Below are 18,048 nucleotides of genomic sequence, written 5' to 3' on the forward strand. Positions count from 1 at the left end.
CAAGGAGGCTGTCAAAATTAGGTCTGTGGGGAGGGAAGTTCCAGACAGAACGCGGGCTTCTCCTACCGCCTAGGGCTTTCTGGACAGCGCTGCTTGAGATCAATTACTTTTTTCTTCTTCTAAATAAGCGGCCGAATGCTCTTTTTCCAGTTCTGGCTGAGTCGTTAGCTTCAGCCCAGTGGTGACGCCTGCCAGGTACCTGGCTCGGTGAACACCGCCCAAACTGGTCAGGCTAGTCCTCCGTGGATGTTTCTGCCAGGACTTGCCTGTGTGTGTGTGTGTGTGTGTGTGTGTGTTGTGTTAGAGACCCACCCTTCTCCCCAGCAACCCAGGTAGGTGGAAGGTAGCTTCGGGGACCAGCCTGGCAGTGTGGCCAGATGGGTGGAGCTGAATTAATCTAACCTGGAATTTCAACTTGGCCTGAACAACAGGTGAGATGAAAAAAGCAGCAGAGAGAACGGGATGTTCGGCAACTTAGAAATACTCTTATGCCTTGCCCCTTGCCCCCTGGCTGGAAAACAGCCCAGGGTGACTTTTCAAAGTCTGCGCTGGGTTATAGGGCTCGACCCCTCGGAGGCTGTCCGAGCCCCTCCTGAACGCTGTCCTCCTCGGTTACCCTCCGCGACGTGCCCGTTCCCCCTCCTCTGGGAGGCAGGGCGGGGGTATCGGATTAGTCTTTGTTTTCGACGCGAAAGAGCCGAGAGCGGCGCAGGGGAGGCTCGCGATGGCAGAGCCCCGGGGTCCGCCTGGGTAGGGCGCTGGGCTGCGATCCCGGCGAAGGTTCCTGCCGGTTGGCCCTTGGCCTCTGTTCGCGGGGTATCCCCTCCTTGCCCGCTAGGCTGACTCGGTACGCAAACGCGCGATGTCCCCCATTGTCCTGCCTCGGAATGAGCGAGCGGCGGCCAGGAGAGGGGGGTCAGTGGGGCCCGGAGTTCAGGACTCCCAGGGGCACTGGGGCCGTCCCAGGCCGCTCGGCCCGCAGGGAGTGGCAGGAAGTGGGGACACCGAGGCCGGCTCGGCCGAGGGCCTAGGCTGGGAGCTCCGCGTGCCCCACCCCGCGCCGCCCGCCGCGCCCGCTCGGCTGCAGAAGCGCCGGAGGGCGGGGGCGGCCAACCCGAGGAGGGCGGCCGGGTCCCGGGAGGACCGACCGCGGGGGAGGGGAGGTACTGCAGGTGCAAAGGCGCGGCGTCCGGGCCGGGCCCTGCCCCCATCCACTTCAGGACCGCCCGCACCGTCCCCTCCCCCTCCACGGAACTCGCCCCCTCGCGCAGCCCCGAGCCCGGCGGAGGGGGCGGCGGCGGGGCCGGCGGGGCTCGGCGGGGCCGCACGTGCGCGCCCTCCCGGGCGGGGGAGTCCCCGGGCGAGCACGTGCCGCGGCGCGCGGGGGGCGGGGAGTCCCGCGGACGCCTTCATTGCTGCTGCTGCTGCCGCCGCGGCCGCCGCTGCCTCTTCCTTCCTCCTGCGCCGTCCCCTCATCGGCCCGGGCGGGGGGCTCCGTGCGCCGAGCTCGGTCCGGGCCAGGCGCTCCAGGAGGCGGGCGCCCCAGGCGGCGGCGGCGGCGGCCGCGACGGTGGTGGCGGCGGCGCGGGCCGGGAAACTTTGCCCCTTTGTGCGCTCCGCCCCGGAGGCGGCGGGCAGGTCGGTGCAGTCGGTGCCTTTCCGGCTCCGGAGTGGGGGAGGGGAGGCCGGGGGGGCCCGCAGGGGAGGGGACGGTCCGGGGGGGCCCCGCTACTTTGTTGCGGGAGACGAGGCGGGGGTGCTGCGGGTCATAGTGTAGCCGAGCCGGGCGGGGGCGGCGGGGCGGGGCGGGGGCTGCGGAGCCGCCGAAGCCGAGCGGCCGAGGCCCCAGAACAAAGGAGCCCGAGCGGCTGCGCGCGCGCGGCCGGGCCTGAGCCGGAGCGCGCCCCCCTCCCCGCGCCCCCTCGTTGGAGCGGGCCGCCCTCCAGGGTCCGGCCCGCAGGCTGGGCGGCCGGCGCGGGCTACCCCGGGCGCGCCCCACTCCAGGCCGCCTCTGCCCGGGACGCCTGGGCAGCCCCGCCGAGTGAAGCTCTCGGCAAACTTTATTTTGAAAGCTGTGCTCCCTTGGGGAAGGCCCAGCGACCTCCAGTGAGGGGCGTGTGGGAATTTTGGCAAAAGTCTCCCAAGCCTGTGGGGGTGGGGAAAAGGACAACTTTCTTAGACATCTCACCTTGACCGTCCCCTTAAATTCGCTGTCCAGGTTTCCTTAACACCCCGTCAGGCCCTCATCCTGCTCCATCAGGGAGAGGGTTGGCCAGTGTGCCCTGCCAGAGATTCTGGACAGAATTTCATGAGAGCAAGCCCGTTGTCTTCCCCCAACTTCTCTTTTCCCAGAAGCAGGAAGAGGTAACAGAAAGAGTGAAAGTTGTCCCCCAGCCCCGAGTGATGCGCTTCCCCTTTCTGTCTCTTTTCCAGGCTGCGCGCTGCCTTCTCCATCATTCTGACCCGGGAGAGGAAAAGCCGGAGGAGAACCTCCTCACCCTACCCTGCCCCCGTCACACACCCACCTGCCCACCTCATGCCTGGGTCCAGGGTGGGTGAGGGTGAAGAGCCCACCCAGCCAAGATGATCCCTTCTCTGGGGACTGCCGCTGATGTCCTCCCCCAGATCCCGGGCCCCAGCAGGTGGGAGAGTGGCCCCCAACTGAGTCCTGTCAGACTGCTGCAGAGGAGGTGAAGAGGGGTTGAGAAGAGGTGCCCGTCCCGCAGCCTGGAGCTACTTGCCTTCGCTCTGTAGATTTTGACTGCTTTAGGAAGAAGGACTTGTTGGTGGCCTTTGCAGGCAGGAAGCTGGACTGTGGCTCTGCCCCAGCACCTATGCCCCCACCTCTGGCAACGTCATGAGTCAGTTTCAGGTGCCCCTGGCAGTCCAGCCGGACCTGCCAGGCCTTTATGACTTCCCTCAGGGCCAGGTGATGGTAGCGGGCTACCAGGGGCCTGGGCTTCCAGTGGCCGGGACTGAACCCCAACTCCGAGGGGGTGGAGATGGGCGGAAGAAGCGGAAGCGGTGTGGTACTTGTGAGCCCTGCCGGCGGCTGGAAAACTGTGGGGCTTGCACCAGCTGTACCAACCGCCGCACACACCAAATCTGCAAACTGCGCAAGTGTGAGGTGCTGAAGAAAAAAGTGGGGCTTCTCAAGGAGGTAAGTTGGGTCTTGCTTGACAGCCTTGTTTCTTCCTTGAGGGTGCTGCATTTACAAGAGTCTTGCTGAAGACCGTTAAGCCATTCTCCCGTTTTGATCCTCCAGGTCCAACTTTCAGTGAGGGCTGTGAATAGGAGCATAGCTGTCTTTAGAAGCTGGTTCGGGCTAGTTTGCCGCGCTAACAATTGGTGGGAGGGTAACCAGGTTGCACAGGGCTTTGAGCTAGCACTCTCATCCCGGATGTTTGCATTTGACTTGGGACAGTGGTTTCCAGCTTTATCTTTAGAAGTTTTTTGTCTGGTTGAAGCCTCAGATATATTTCAAGGTCATGCTAATGCTTGGGTGATATGGGAGTGATGGTGTCAGGTAAGGGATGGAGGCTGATGGGTTTGGAAGGAAAAATTTGGAGTGATAGGGTAGTCTTACGCTGCCCTGATGGAGTGGGATGTTTTTTTCCCTAAATCTTTTTTTGGGTGCCATCCTTTTGGGGATGGTACCTAAAAATGTTTGGGAATTCAATGAGAAACCCATGGTTTGTGTTCCCACGCTAGACAGTACTTCTTGAGGTCAAGGACTTTTTATGCCTTGTGTTCTTAGGACCTGGCTCAGTTCCTTGGTGCGTCGGAAGCCCTCAGATGCTAATTGAATGAATGAATGAATGATGTGTGTTTGAGATGCTGTCAACCCCAGGAAGGAGTACTCCCTTAATTGGGAGTTGGGAGGGCAAGGGAGGGGAGGAGGAGTTGGAATGAGAACAGAGAGGGGAGAGGAGAGGCAGTGGCACTGCACTGTCCGTCTTTCCTTTGCATGCCGGTGGTGGGTTGCTGGCCGTGAGGCTGGTGGCAGCCGCCACAGCGGAGAGTTGGCAGAAGTAGGGACGAGTGAAGTGAAGCAGCTTGGGAGGAGAGCTGTAGCGGCCGAGGTCGCTTCAGGCAGCGGGACTCGCGCTGGACAGAGACCGAGGCCTGCGCTGTCCGTGGGGCTTCCCCGCTTTTGCCCCTGATTTGTCCAAGGGATCGGACGACTCAGGTTCCCTCTCTGAGTCTGTCTTCTCCCTGGGGACGTGGAGGGGCTGTGCTTCTTGGCCTTTGAAGCCCTTTCCAGCTGGGCTGGAAACCGCTGTGCTTCTGGGAGCCGGGGCACCTGTGGCTTCGATGGGCTGGCGCCTTGCACTTGGGATTTCCCTGACCGCTGAGTGTCGGAGCTGTGCCGCCAGTTTGGTGGGGCCGTGGTCTTGTGGCTGGGAAGAAAGATCCAAGTGTTTGGGTCAGGAAAGTGGCCGTTGCTGGGATGTTTCTGCCCCTTCTCTCCTTCTCTTGTCTGCTCCCTGTGGAAGCTGCATATCACGGCCCAGGGATAGCGGATGGGTGCCCTGTTTCCCCAGTCTAAGGTTAAAGCAGACATCTGGATCACATCTGCAGCTCCCCACCCCAGCCTGGGAGACTGTGTGCAGCCCCTTTATGTTGCTGCTGTTTACGGGGGAGTTGGTATCCTGCTGGCCCAGTGCCCTGTGGGTCGTTTCTGAAAGAGGGGTGGGGTGGGACCAGGGGTAGGCTTCACTCCTGGGCATGAGAGCTCTTATTTCGGTATAAGGAGGACATGCCCCGTCTACTTTGTAAGGCTTGGTTCCTTTGCTTGCTTCCTTCTAGGGTTTATCTCCTTCTTTGCTGCCTTCCTCTCACTTCATTCCTCTCAAACCCTGGGGGATGAGCTTTCTGGGCTGGATGTTCCTAGAATGCGTGGCTCTTGTGAACCGTGTTTAAGTTCTTCTTTTGGCATCAAGGAGGTGCACCTGAATGGAAGGGGCTGGGAGTCTAGCCAGGGGCCTGTCATCCTTGTGTGTAAGCTGCTGCCCTGGATTGCCAGTGGTCGCGGTTAAGAGAGGAGGAATCTGGCTTGGCTGAGGCTTAGAGTCAAGCCCCTGGATGTTTACGTCTCTGCGGACCTTGCCACGGCCGGCTGGCTCTCAAGGCCCACAGGATTGGGGAAAACGCAGCTGGTGTCCTGTGGTTCCCCCCAGACAGAGGGTCCACATGCTTATCTGTGGACCAGTGCGGCCCCATGACAAGTTCTCTGGGTTTCTGCAGAAACCATGGGAAGGGGACAATGGAGTGAGCTTTGTCTTGAAGCTAACTTTGTTTGACTTAAAGACCAGAACTTTGTTTTAGGGATAGGTACTTTCTACTTTTTTGATGATTGAAAATATACTTTCTTTTATGGAATGGAAGTGTTGATAGAAAGTAGATCTTTTTTTTATTTTTATCTAAAAAACAGTCTTGGCAAAATACAGAATAGTAACTAGTGTCTCTCACCATAATTTTTTTTTTAATTGGTCTGTGAAGGCTAAGAGCGTGGGAACCACTGTCCAGGCAATACTGCATTTGACAAATGTATCGCTGGCAAAGCTGACAGGCCCTCTAGGCTGTTCCTGAGTGAGAGCCCAGGGAACCAGCCCGGCATTTACAGCCCCTAGGGGACTGCTGGGACCTTCACCACCAGGTCTGAGCGGCCATGTAAAGGAGGGGACATGTCCCAGGATTTGGGAGATTGGGAAAGGAGGAAACCTATCCCTTGGGAACAGAACTTTAGATCTTAGCCCCTGCTCTTCAGGTGGGACAAGACAGAGCGTCCCAGGAGCCTCCTGGGGGTCAGGCCCTCTCCCTGCATCCATGCTTCTCAGTGTCTCCCCTTTGGGCATCCTTTCTGCATGTCCATCCTGTCTCCACCTCCTCCAGCTTCCTTTGGGACTTACACAGAGCTGTCTGCTGACAGCTGCTTTGTGTCATCATGTAAGAGGGGGAACCTTATCTTGATTTTCTTGTCTCCTTCCCTGCTCCTCACTTTTTTACCCAGTGTGGGTAGGTGGTGCTACAGAGCCCCTCTAGTCAGAGACATTCCATATTTTAACTCTAGAGGCGACTCCCAGGCCTGTTCCTGTCCACCACAGAGGTAAGTGACTACTCGCGCCTCTGGGTAACACGCCTGCAGGAGTTCATTTCTGCAGCTGTGGTCTTCCTTCCTAGTCCCAGGAAGGCTTTAGATCCTAGGCTGATGTCAGAGGCTGTTTGACATCCTCATCCTTTTTTACCTGAGTGGTGGCTTGTAGAAAAGTAGGCTCTGGTGAGTGTGGAGATGCAGAGCCCAAAGTAAGTGCTATGCTGCTTATTCTCTTGAGCATTGTTTTCTTTTTTTTTTCCCCCTCACATGTCAGATGGGGTAACCCTTCTTTGTGAGGACTAATTGAGATAAAATATGCAGAATGTCTAGTACATGGTAGGTAATCAGTGCATGGTGACAAAACATTCCTAGAACATCTAGAAGAGAATTAATCTTTATGCATAAAAATTATATATGTTAGTCTCTGAGCTGTAATTGTTTATTAAATGTTTATTTCAAGACATTCCAGCTTACTCATAGAACTGTGGGGCCAGGCAAGAGGAGGGAGGAGTTTGCCAGCCTCTTTCCTCGGGGAGGAGACTGGACATCCAGGAGCGAGGAGCTGGTGTGGCCCAGGGCCTGACCGAAAAACTGCCCATGGGTGAGGGAAGTGAAAGTTTGATAAAGAGGGTAGGAGAAAAACTCCTTGTAAAAAAAAACTTCCTGGAAGTATGTATACATGAGGTTAGAAGCATGAGTGAGAAATAGAAATATATATGGTGTGTCTAGCCCTCAGCCAGGTGGATTTCGTGGCTGAAACAAAGCTCTAGGCCCGTGTTGAGAAAAGATACTTTGGAATTTGGGATCTCTCAACAGTATCGGAACACCTGACCAATTCTTGCCTCACCTGCTCCTGGCTCTGTCTTCCTGAAGATGGGCTGTGGGTGGGGTGAGGTGGGGGATGCTATCAGGAGGGTAGCGGTTCCCACCAGCGAAGGGAGAATTGATTGGTAAAGTAGAAGTGATGAGGCTCTTTAGAGACAGGGAGCCCATCTCAGCATTTGTGAATCCAGGGAGACACCTGGGCAGGGAGTGATGTTGGCCGTAGACTTCAGAAAATTGTTTTTCAGATGTAAACAGTTTTAAACCCCATGGCTACAGACTCTAAAAGGGAAGTTAGCTGGAGGGATAGGATTGCTTTATACAAAGAAAATGCTGACTCAGCAGTCCCAAATGGGGCCCTAAGGAGGAAGGTGGTGGGGGCTAAGAGCTGGACCATCTGTGTGGCTGCTTGGGCAGCTGTCTGGTGAGTGCAGATGGTGAAAGATGATGCTTTTTACATGGAAAGGGGGTGCGAGTCAACGGTAGTCTGACCCTTTAAGAAGAATATTAGAGAGTCCAGTGGCCAGAATGTGCTGAGATGGTGGAAGATGCTCAAGACAATAATAGTCTTTTATATGTTCCCAGTACAACACAGAAGGAAAGGGTTTGGAGCAGAACTGGTGACAGAGAGAAGCCTTTGGAGCAGAACTGGTGACAAAGAGAAGCCCCTAGGTCCCTGTTGTGTCGGTATAAACTGTATAAACTGTTATAAACTGGGGAAAGGATAAACCATGGCATGTGTGGTTAGGGAGGGAGAGACAGCTACCCTACCTGAATCTGAGTTATCAGCTCCCTACTATACACCTTCAGGTATGCCCATGGAATGGCATCATTGTGGAATTACATGATGATTGGGAGAGAGCCGGAAGACCAGAGACAGGTAGAAAGTTCAGTTTTTCAAAGATATGCTGGAAATTGTAAACCAGTGTCAGTTTTTGACCATTCAAGAGCAGATTTCTAAATTAGTGATTTTTCATTTACGGCTGTGCTGGGTCTTTGTTGCTGTGCGGGCTCTTCTCTAGTGGTGGGCGGGGGCTGCTCTCCAGTCGCGGCGCATGGGCTTCTCACTGCAGTGGCTTTCTTTGTTGTGCAGCATGGGCTCCAGGGCCCGTGGGCTCAGTAGTTGTGTCGCATGGGCTTCGCTGCTCTGTGGCGTATGGAATCTTCCCAGATCAGGGATCAAACCCCTGTCCCCTGCATTGGCAGGCAGACTCTTAACCACTGGACCACCAGGGAAGTCCTAGACGAGCAGATTTTTTAAAAGGTGGTTCATGAGATTTAGAAAGACAAACGGTGGGCTCGGGGATCCCTGTGGTTCTCTACAAAGCAACTCAAGTCAAACCAGTGGGCCTGGATTTCTGCAAATAAATGATAGTGCTTCCTTCTAGCGTCATAGATCAGAGGGCCAGTTTTTTATCTAAAGTCATTCTGAAGAGGCGGAGAAAGCAACGGCAACCCACTCCAGTACTCTTGCCTGGAAAATCCCATGGACGGAGGAGCCTGGTAGGCGGCAGTCCATGGGGTCGCTAAGAGTCAGACACGACTGAGCAACTTCACTTTCACTTTTCACTTTCATGCATTGGAGAAGGAAATGGCAACCCACTCCAGTGTTCTTGCCTGGAGAATCCCAGGGACAGGGGAGCCTGGTGGGCTGCCGTCTATGGGGTTGCATGGAGTCAGACACGACTGAAGCGACTTAGCAGCAACAGCAGCATTCTGAAGCGGACATAGGTATAATTACCCTGTTCAGAATTTTACCAACCAGTATGGATCAGGGATTTTATGTTGGGATCACCTGGATCCCACTTCTAGGGATTCTGTCAGTAGTTTGGTTGTTCTGGGGAGGACTCCAATTGGGCTGGTGCTCCGCCAGGTATATCTAATGTGTATTTAGAGTGGAACTCCTCTGACTCAGATGAGAGCTGAGTTGATGGGCACTCACTAGGACTGCACGTTGCTCACCTGAGTCTTAGGGGACCTGAATGGATTACAACCATGTTTCCACCTTGCTGATCAGTAGACTGGCAGAATCAGCATCACCTGGGAGCTTGTTAGAAACGCAGACTCTCAGACCTTACATCAGACTTACTGAATGAGAGCCTGCACTTGAACCACATTCCCAGGTGATTTGTATGTCCTTGAGAGTTTGAGGAGCTGGTCTGTGGCACTTCTGTGAGTGGAGAAGGGGGTAAGGCGTGGAAAAGGGGACAGAAACAAGTCTTGATGAACACAGGTAAAGTACTCCCATTGCCAACAAGAGTAAGGAGGGTGACCCAACCTATTTTTTACCCTGTAGGCCAGGGAGACAAGAACATCTTGAGATTTACTCCATGTTTCTTCTTGTTTTTCTGGAGTCCATTTCAGTCTAGTCTTACGAGCTATCAGTAACCCTTTAAGAACTTGTGTGTGTGTGTCTATGAGTGTGTGTATGTGTGTATTCTGAGAACAGTTGGAAAAGGGCTCTCAGAAGATGTTTGCTGCTCAGCAGCCTGACTTGGGACATGGGAAGCCCATGAGGGAGTAGTAGCTCGTGGTAGCTGGGAATGGCAGGAGCACATCCATAGAACTCTGGGTTTCATGGAAGGGCCTGGAGGGTTAGGAGCAGAAGAGATGTGTGCCCTCTAGCTCGGATGTAGGTAGGAGCAGGTATGATCAGTGGGTAGGTGTATGGTCGCAGTAGTAGTGGTGATGCGATATTGAAGCTGAATGGTGAAACACGGGTAAAGGAGATTGGGGCAGTCTGGAAGAGTGGGATTCAGCAAAACTCAACAGAATTTAATCGGGGTAAATCCAAAGTCCTGCACGTATTTTTAAAAAAGAAAGAAATGTACAAGTAAGGATCCCTGGCTTCCCAGCAGGTAGGAAGAGCTGAAACTCTAAAAGGTGTGTTGAAAGCCTGTCTCTAGGAGCTCTGTCAAAGTGGTCACATGCAAGGCAACTGAAAAAGATGGTTGTTCAGCTTGGAAATGAATAAGTAGGGGAACTCAGGCTAAGATGAGTCCTATGTGGAAGAGGGAGTTAGTTCCTTTGTGTCGGGGAATGTGCAGAACTTTTATTCAGTTCAGTCGCTTAGTCGAGTCCGACTCTTTGCGACCCCATGAATCGCAGCACGCCAGGCCTCCCTGTCCATCACCAACTCCCGGAGTTCTCTCAGACTCACGTCCATTGAGTCGGTGATGCCATCCAGCCATCTCATCCTCTGTCGTCCCCTTCTCCTCCTGCCCCCAATCCCTCCTGGCGTTAGAGTCTTTTCCAATGACTCAACTCTGCGTGAGGTGGCCGAAGTATTGGAGTTTCAGCTTTAGCATCATTCCTTCCAAAGAACACCCAGGACTGATCTCCTTTAGAATGGACTGGTTGGATCTCCTTGCGGTCCAAGGGACTCTCAAGAGGCTTCTCCAACACCACAGTTCAAAAGCATCAATTCTTCGGTGCTCAGTTTTCTTCACAGACCAACTCTCACATCCATACATGACTACTGGAAAAACCATAGCCTTGACTAGAAGGACCTTTGTTGGCAAAGTAATGTCTCTGCTTTTGAATATGCTATCTAGGTTGGTCATAACTTTCCTTCCAAGGAGTAAGCGTCTTTTAATTTCATGGCCGCAATCACCATTTGCAGTGATTTTGGAGCCCAGAAAAATAAAGTCTGACACTGTTTCCACTGTTTTCCCATCTATTTGCCATGAAGTGATGGGACCAGATGCCATGATCTTAGTTTTCTGAATGTTGAGCTTTAAGCCAACTTTTTCACTCTCCTCTTTCACTTTCATCAAGAGGCTCTTTAGTTCTTCTTCACTTTCTGCCATAAGGGTGGTGTCATCTGCATATCTGAGGTTATTGATAATTCTGGCAATCTTGATTCCAGCTTGTGCTTCTTCCAGCCCAGTGTTTCTCATGGTGTACTCTGCATATAAGTTAAATAAGCAGGGTGACAATATTAGAGCATAGCAATTATAAGCAGGTAGACTGAGTGCATGTTTGAAAAAAAGAGTTGTCTAACGTTTATAGCTGTTCCAAAACTGAAGAACCAGTCTTGTTTGTGCCTGCATAGGTCTTTGTAGAGGCTGGGATGTTATGAAGACGTCCTCTATCAGGTGGGGGCTTCCTCATGTGGTGGTCTCTTGCTCCAACTATGTAAGGTGTAGCATATTCCTTAGACAACTACATTGCAGATAAAACCTTGTTCTTAGTCCATGAAGTTTTTGGTCGATCTCTAGACCTAATCTCAGAGTTGGGTGGGAATATGGTCTGTGAACTTTCTGAAAATTTCAGCCAAGTGTGTGAATGTGCAGGGGTGTTTTTTCTCAGGGGAGAGGGTTCATGGTTTTCAGCAAATTCTCAGGACTGTTTATGACACCCCAAATTTAAAAAGTATGCTCTACCTGCGCTGTCTGATAAGGATGCCATTAGTTATGTGTGGTTACAAAAATTAAATTTAATTAACATGAAATTCAGTAACTCAGTCACACTGGCTGCCTTTCAAGTGGCTTGTGTGTTAGATATATAAATATGTGTGTGTGTGTGTGTGTGTGTGTGTGTGTGTGTGTGTTTTATCTGTGTGGGTAATTCTACTGGACATGTAGTTTTCCTCCGTGGTCTCTAAACCCTCACTGAAGCCTGTTTCTGGGTTGGGGAAGTAGCTATCCTGGTTGGCTATTCTTGGGAGGATTTTTTGGGTTAGGATCCTTGTTCCCCTGCCAAGGTAAGTGGTGAGAGGGATAAGGAAGTTGGGTTAGGGTTCCTGTTCCCAGGGGCAGTGCTTTTTTGGGGGGTTCTAACCCAACGCAAAGCTTATTGCTTCTCATTGAAGGCTTGAGCCATGTTTAAATTATCTGCTATGGGGAAAAACAATAGGAATGAGGGGTGGCTCCCTATTCAAAGACACTTTCTGAAACTCCCTAGGGGGAGGTGACTCTCCCACCCTCACTCGTGCCCAGCAGCCCTGGTGAACCTTGTCTGAGTGTTCTTGCTCTGGCACGGACCCCACCCTGAGTCAGCAGCTGGCTCTCTGCCTTGGGCCTCTTGTTCTGGAGGAGGCAGTGTGGGGACTGGGTGAGCTGAAAGACCACTCTGGGGGGCGGGGGTCTCAGGAGTTGTCACTGATTCCCCTCCCCATCCCTTCTTTACAGCTCCCTTGTGGATTGAGGGCAGCATGCTCAGCAGGACAGAGGGTGTCGGAAAGGAACAGGACTCCTTTATCTGCCTTGAGCCCTGCCGCACTTTGGCTGGGAGAGTCCTTTAGGGTGGCGTTAGGCCTCAGCCTGAGTGTGTCTGTGCAGGGCGCAGCCTGCTGGCACACCTGGGGTGGACACACCCCCCCGTGGCCTTGTCTCCTGTCATTTGCCTAAGAGATCTGATAACCTGAGTTTTTATTAGTCATTGAGGGAGGGGAAAATAAAAGTCGGCACTCAGTGTGGGGTAACTGGCCAGGCCTTCGGTGATCTCTGGGGGGTTGCTCACTTGCTTTAGGGCGCTCGAGCTCTGTTCCTGAACTGCTGGTTCTGACCTGTACGCATTCCAACTCCATTGTGCCCACCTCCCCACAGCTGGCCAGGGCATCCGTGGACAGAATGGTGCGCCTCCCACTACTGGTACAGACCAATTCCTGATGCTCCAAATGAAAAGGGAGTTGTATGAGGTAGACTCATTTGGGCCCATTTATCAGAATGCATGTACCCGCTAGCCCCCTACCCCATTTAATTACTGCCAGAGGAATCCTCAGGAAGGGGTGTGGAGATGCTGAGTCAGAAATAAGTGACAATGTACCAAACCAGAGTCTGTTCCCTTCTGAGTCTTTCTTGTGGGAAGGACACTGAGTGGCTCTCTCTGGTCTCATTTTGTTTTTTTTTTTAATGTTTTTATTTTATTCTTTTGGCTGTGCTGCATGGCATGTGGGATCTTAGTTCCCAGACCAGGGGTGGAACCTGCACCCCTTTCATTGGAAGCACAGAGTCTTAACTGCTGGACTGCCGGGGGCGTCCCAGTCTTTTGATTGACTGCTCTGCTCTTTAAGGGTAGGCTCCGGGTGCCCTGGTTGATGCTGGGAATGATCCTGGAGCCCTAGAGGAGAGAGAGAATGGCATCTTCTCATGGGGAGGCTGTGTCCAGTCTGGACGGCTGACAGTGCAGGATGGGGTGGGGCGCTGAGAGCCAGTGAGAGGAGAGCTGGTGCTAGAGGGATACGGAGGAGAGGTACCTTCCTGGAGTGTCTCCTCGGTCCCTGGCCCTCCTGTGTCCCCTGTGCCGGGGGAGGGCACTGGAGTCACTTTAGTTTCTGGAGGCAGGATGTCACCCGCTTTGACTGGTAGACTGCAAGTTGCCTTCCCAGCCTCCTCCTGCATATCACAACTGGCTGTGTGGGGTGCTGCGCTGAGCCTGAGTTGGCGGTAAAGGGGAGGCAGCATTTACTCTGTCCTTAATGAGCTCACAGTCTGGGCAGGGAGACAAGCGTGGCAACAAATAATTACAGAGCAGTCTGGTAGGGCTACAAGGGAGGGATGCCTTAGGGGCAGAGACCAGTCTTAGTCACTGTTAGGCCAAGAGAGCCCATCATGGAAGGAAAGGGACCTGTTTTGAGAGTTTCAGCAGAGTGATATGTGAAGGATGAGGTGGGGCTTCCAGGAGGAGGGAGGCATCTCCCCTGAAGCTGAGTTGTACAGAGATGCTACTCAAATGCTCGAGACTGGTGGCAGGGGTGTGAAAGGACATAGACGGACCACAGGGCGCCAGCTGAGGGTGTTCATGAATCTTCAAGGTGGAAGATAAGACGTTTTGTGTTAATTACTCTTAGAAGGCTTCCCCTGGGGCTGTCCCCAGGTTTCTAAACCACTCACTATTCCTGTCTCACCTTCTCAATAACCAGTTAAGTTTCTGTTATTCTGTCATTCCAATTATTTGCTTGGGTCCTGGGACATTTGATGGCCCAAAACTGTTGAATATGGAGTGGGGAGACCCTGACGAAGTTCACAGAATATAAGATGTTCTTAGAAGCATTTAGCACGGCATGGGGGTTTGTGGGCAGAGCCACGACTGCTGCCTGCCAGCCTGGGGGGTCTGGGTGCGTCTGTTTGTTGGCATGGAAGTGTCCAGGTAGAGTCACTGGCTGGCTGTGTTTTCCCTCTGACATCACCGGGTGCCCGAGTTCAGTCTGGTTCTCCTGCATCTCCAGGGAGGAGCGCCTTTTCTTCCCTTGCTGCTGTTCTTCCACCTCCTCGGCTTTCTCCTCCCCACGATTGCCGTTGACACAGACTTCCGCTGCCAAAGCTAATTGTGAGGCCCGATCAGTGAATGAAGGCAAAGGCAGTTCCCATGACAACCGCAAAGAGTTTCAAATATAGGGGATGATGTGTGTGTGATGGGCTGCAATTACTTGGGTGGAAATTGATGCGTGGACACCAGTGACTTCAAACATAGGCTCTGAAGGTGGAGGGGGTGTTGGGTTTCTTTGGCAGGATCCTTTGTGCAGTGGAGAGGGAAGGGAAGGTCACAGACTTCCCCCACATTGGATTCCAAGTGCCTTCAGTGTATGGAATGCTGGGCAAAGAAAAAAAAAAAAAAACAGGGCTTTGAAGAGGCACGACTCTAGCCATTCTGGTTGGAGAGGCAGGATACACAGACAAATAGCAGTACCAAGTGTCAAATGAGAAACACTGGAAGTGTGGTCAGCTGGCAGAGGACTCGGGTAACCTGAGAAGGCTTCCTGGAGGAAGTGGGGCTTGAACTGAGCATTGAAGTAAAGCCCTGTGGGGAGTGACCTTGTTCAGGACACAGCCATGGCAAGGCAAGAGAAGTCGTCCATCTACCCCCTGCCAACTCTAGAAGAGGTAGGTTGATAAAATCATAGAGCTACACAGAACAGCACCACCTGTATTGCTGCCAGTGAGGGAGTGAAGAGGGCCCAACTCAGTCTCCTAATTTCTCCATCTGTAAAATGGGCGTTAATAATTCCTATGTCATTGGTTTGTTTTGAAGGGTAAATAAGATACGGTACATCATGCTTCAGTTATGGGGCTTGGCATGGGGTTGCTGCTTGGTTGATCCTCCTATAAAGCCCCCCAAATCTGTTTCTGGATGCATCCCCATTTCTTAGTCTTTATATATTTGTGTGGGTTCTGGCCTGTGAGGATCTGTATTTCTGAGGTTCTCTGTGTTGGGGTATTTAGTGGGTTTTGAGAATGAGTTAATCCATTCACCTCTTCTCTAGTGGAGAGAGCTGTGACTCCATTTCTCCTGCTGGGAGTGCAGTGGGGTCTACGGGTCATGATGGAAAGTGGGGAGAGACCTTCAGCCCCTATGAGGGGGGGTCCCAGTTACCTTTGGGTTGGTCACTGTGAAGCCCCAGATACAGAAAGAGGGGCCGATAGACAGTAGAGGGGATCAGGTGTGAAGTGTGGAGAGTGTCCCTGCTGGAGGCAGGGTGGTCCCGGGATGCGCCTCTGTGACTCCTCGGAGCCCTAGCATTCCAGGTGTTTCAGAACAGGGCAGGAGGCCAGCGTGGGATGGAGGTGGTTGCAGGTGCACTGCCTTAGGGGCCATGGGCTCTGCTAGTGTGTCTGCAGGCTGCCAGGGGGTGGGCTGGGACCTGCAGTTGGGGTGGGATTTAGTTAGCACGGGGTGGGGTGGTGGTTCGAGCAGAGAGTCAGGGTGGCTTGCAGCCTTGTGAGGAAAACGTGTGCTGGCTGAACAAGGCTGGGTCTTGGCTATAGTTCAGGTGGCAGGTCCTCTCCCAGGAGAGCAAGTGTTCCTCTGATCTCTGGGGACCTCAGAGAACAGACCGACCTGGAGAGTGGCTTCTGCATCTCAGTGCCCAGCCCCCTGCCCTTCCACCCTCCTTGTGTAGAAACTCAGCTCAGCACATTCCACCTCTGTGCAGAGCCTAGTGAGTGGGGAAGATAGGGCCCCTGCCCACGTGGGAGAGACGGCCGTGTAAATAAATAACTGTACTTGGTGTGACTGCTCTAGAAGAGGCCCGGGGAGGAGTGGGGTGAAGCTCATGGGGGCTAGATGAGCTGGGAAGGGAGCAGTGGGAGGTGACGTTTGGATTAAGCCTTGTACCGTATTTGCCAGGTGGGGGAGAGGCAGGGGAACCTAGGCAAGGAGCAGCATTGCCAAGTCTCTGAGGCATGAAAATATTACTATTCTCAGACCCATAGCTTAAAGGGAAGTAGTGTGGTTCAAGTGACCCCATCCTTCTTTGCATTTCCCTGAGGTAGGCTGGGAGGGAGGGCTTAAAGAACTGGAATGAGACATGCCTGGCTTGGAATTCTAGCTAACCACTCACCAGCTGTGTGTTGACGGGCAAGTAACTTAACATCTCTAAGCCCATTTCCCCATAAGGTCGTGTGTGGAGTAAGTCAAATGAGATGCTCCCACAGTGTGCTGGCACCGGGCCTGGTACGTAGCAGGGGCTTGATAAACTGTGGCAGCCGGAGCAGCAACAGTATTGATCGTTATTATCCAAGCAGTGTTAGTTGCTCTTATCCAGCAGCAGACTGTGTTTGCGGTGGGTGGGTGGGGCAGGGGTTTTGGGGACCAGGATAAAGGAGGGGACCTCGCTGGGCCTGGCCAAGGTCAGAGCTAAGGGGAGCAGAAGCACACGGCTCAGGACAGTGCCCCTTGGCCTGCTTCGTCACCCTCCTTCCTCCCTGCCCTAGGGAGGAGCCCAGGAGAGCTGCCCTCTGTCCCCAGAGGCGAGGCAGGTGTGGTCCCTGGCACCTCCTGGAGTCTCCTCGCCAGAGGCCAGCTTTGCTGTCTCTCCTAGGACAGCTTGTCCCATTCTGAGTGCCCCCTTGGAGCTTCAGGGACGGGCATAATTGGGCCGATGTGGTGGAGTTGGTAGCAGAGCACAGCACCGAACGCTCTCACACACCTAACTAGTCCTGCAAGCCACACCTGTGAGTCAGAAGTGGCACACCATGGCGCTCAGAAACGAAGCGTGGTGGTGGAGCACCTTCACTGTGGCAGGCGCTGTGAGGCATTTCTTCAGACTCCTCATAACTGTGTATGAGGTAGATGCTATGGCTCATGAGCAGTACTAATCTATAAAATAGAACTACAAATAGGCTGAGAGAGATAAGGTACCACCACCAAGGTCCTGCGGCTGGATAGCGGAGCCACGGAGCCAGGAGCTGACCCAGATGCATGAGTACCAGAGTCCATATGATGGTTCCCTTCCTAGAAGGTGGAAACTCTGGGGTGTTGGCTACAGGGAGGGCTTGGGGTGAAGCAGGATATCTCTTGGGTTGCCTAGGAACTGCAGGGCTTTCCTCTCCCCATTCTGTTCTCCTTCAGTCTCCTGGGCGTTGCAGCCTTCAAAGGCTCAGAGTCTGGGCTGCCTCCTCTCCTCCGCCTTTCCAGGGGATGGGGAGCCCTGAAGTCTGGGTGTGCCACCTCCCATGGCCTTTCTGAAAGAGGAGGAAACATTGCGAATGGTGGTGGAGGCAATGCTGTCTGGAGGGGGTGGCCTGTGTTCAAGCTGCAGGGATGAGCAATAGTAGGGTGAGGTGTAGGTGTTTGTGAGCAAAGGAGGGCAAGTCTGACTTGGTGAGGCTTTGAGCTACAGGCAGTGTTGGCTTCGAGAGGAAATCTGTTGATGGGAAGTGGGGAGGAGACGACTGCATAATGGTTGAGAGTCTGGTCTTTAGTGCGGGACAGCCTGGCTTGGAGTCCCAGAGCTGTTGCTTTCTAGCTGTGTCACCTTGGGTAAGTTACTTCACTTATCTGACCTTATTTCCTCATCTGTAAAACGGGGTAAAAGGTTCACACTTCAAGGCTTTTCTTTTCCTTGGAGGATTGCAGGGGCTGTTGCTTTTATCATAGTGCCTGGCACTGTCCTAGCTGCTGCTAGGATGAGGCAGTTTGCTGGTGTCCTAGGGCCAGAGAGCGGCCTGAAGGGGAATCCCGCCAGCGTCTGCTCGACCCCGAGCGCAGTCAGTCTTTGACCCTGGAGATGCAGAGGATGCCTCTGGGTATTACCTTCGGGTCCTCGACTCGGAAGGAGGCGGGGGTGCCCCGGGATCCCCAGCCTGCCGGGGAGCGGCGGCGGGCCTGGGCCGCAGCCAGCCCGGCTCCGCGGCACCCTTGGCGGTGCCCCCGCCTCCCGGCCGGGCAGGTCCAGCCCCCGGCGG

General features: G+C 53.7%; 1 protein-coding gene across 1 annotated transcript in view; it reads left to right on the top strand.

Annotated features, from left to right (window-relative positions):
• The first annotated feature begins 1,433 nt into the window (after positions 1–1,433).
• Positions 1,434–18,048, top strand: part of TET3 (tet methylcytosine dioxygenase 3) — a 110,603-nt gene continuing 93,988 nt past the window's right edge. Inside the window, 2 exon segments of the mRNA XM_070379817.1 lie at positions 1,434–1,638; positions 2,434–3,160. Of these exon segments, the coding sequence (XP_070235918.1) occupies positions 2,858–3,160 (303 nt within the window). The 5' untranslated portion in view covers positions 1,434–1,638; positions 2,434–2,857.

Source organism: Bos mutus, chromosome 11 (genome assembly GCF_027580195.1).
Source record: "Bos mutus isolate GX-2022 chromosome 11, NWIPB_WYAK_1.1, whole genome shotgun sequence".
Lineage (NCBI taxonomy): Eukaryota > Metazoa > Chordata > Mammalia > Artiodactyla > Bovidae > Bos > Bos mutus.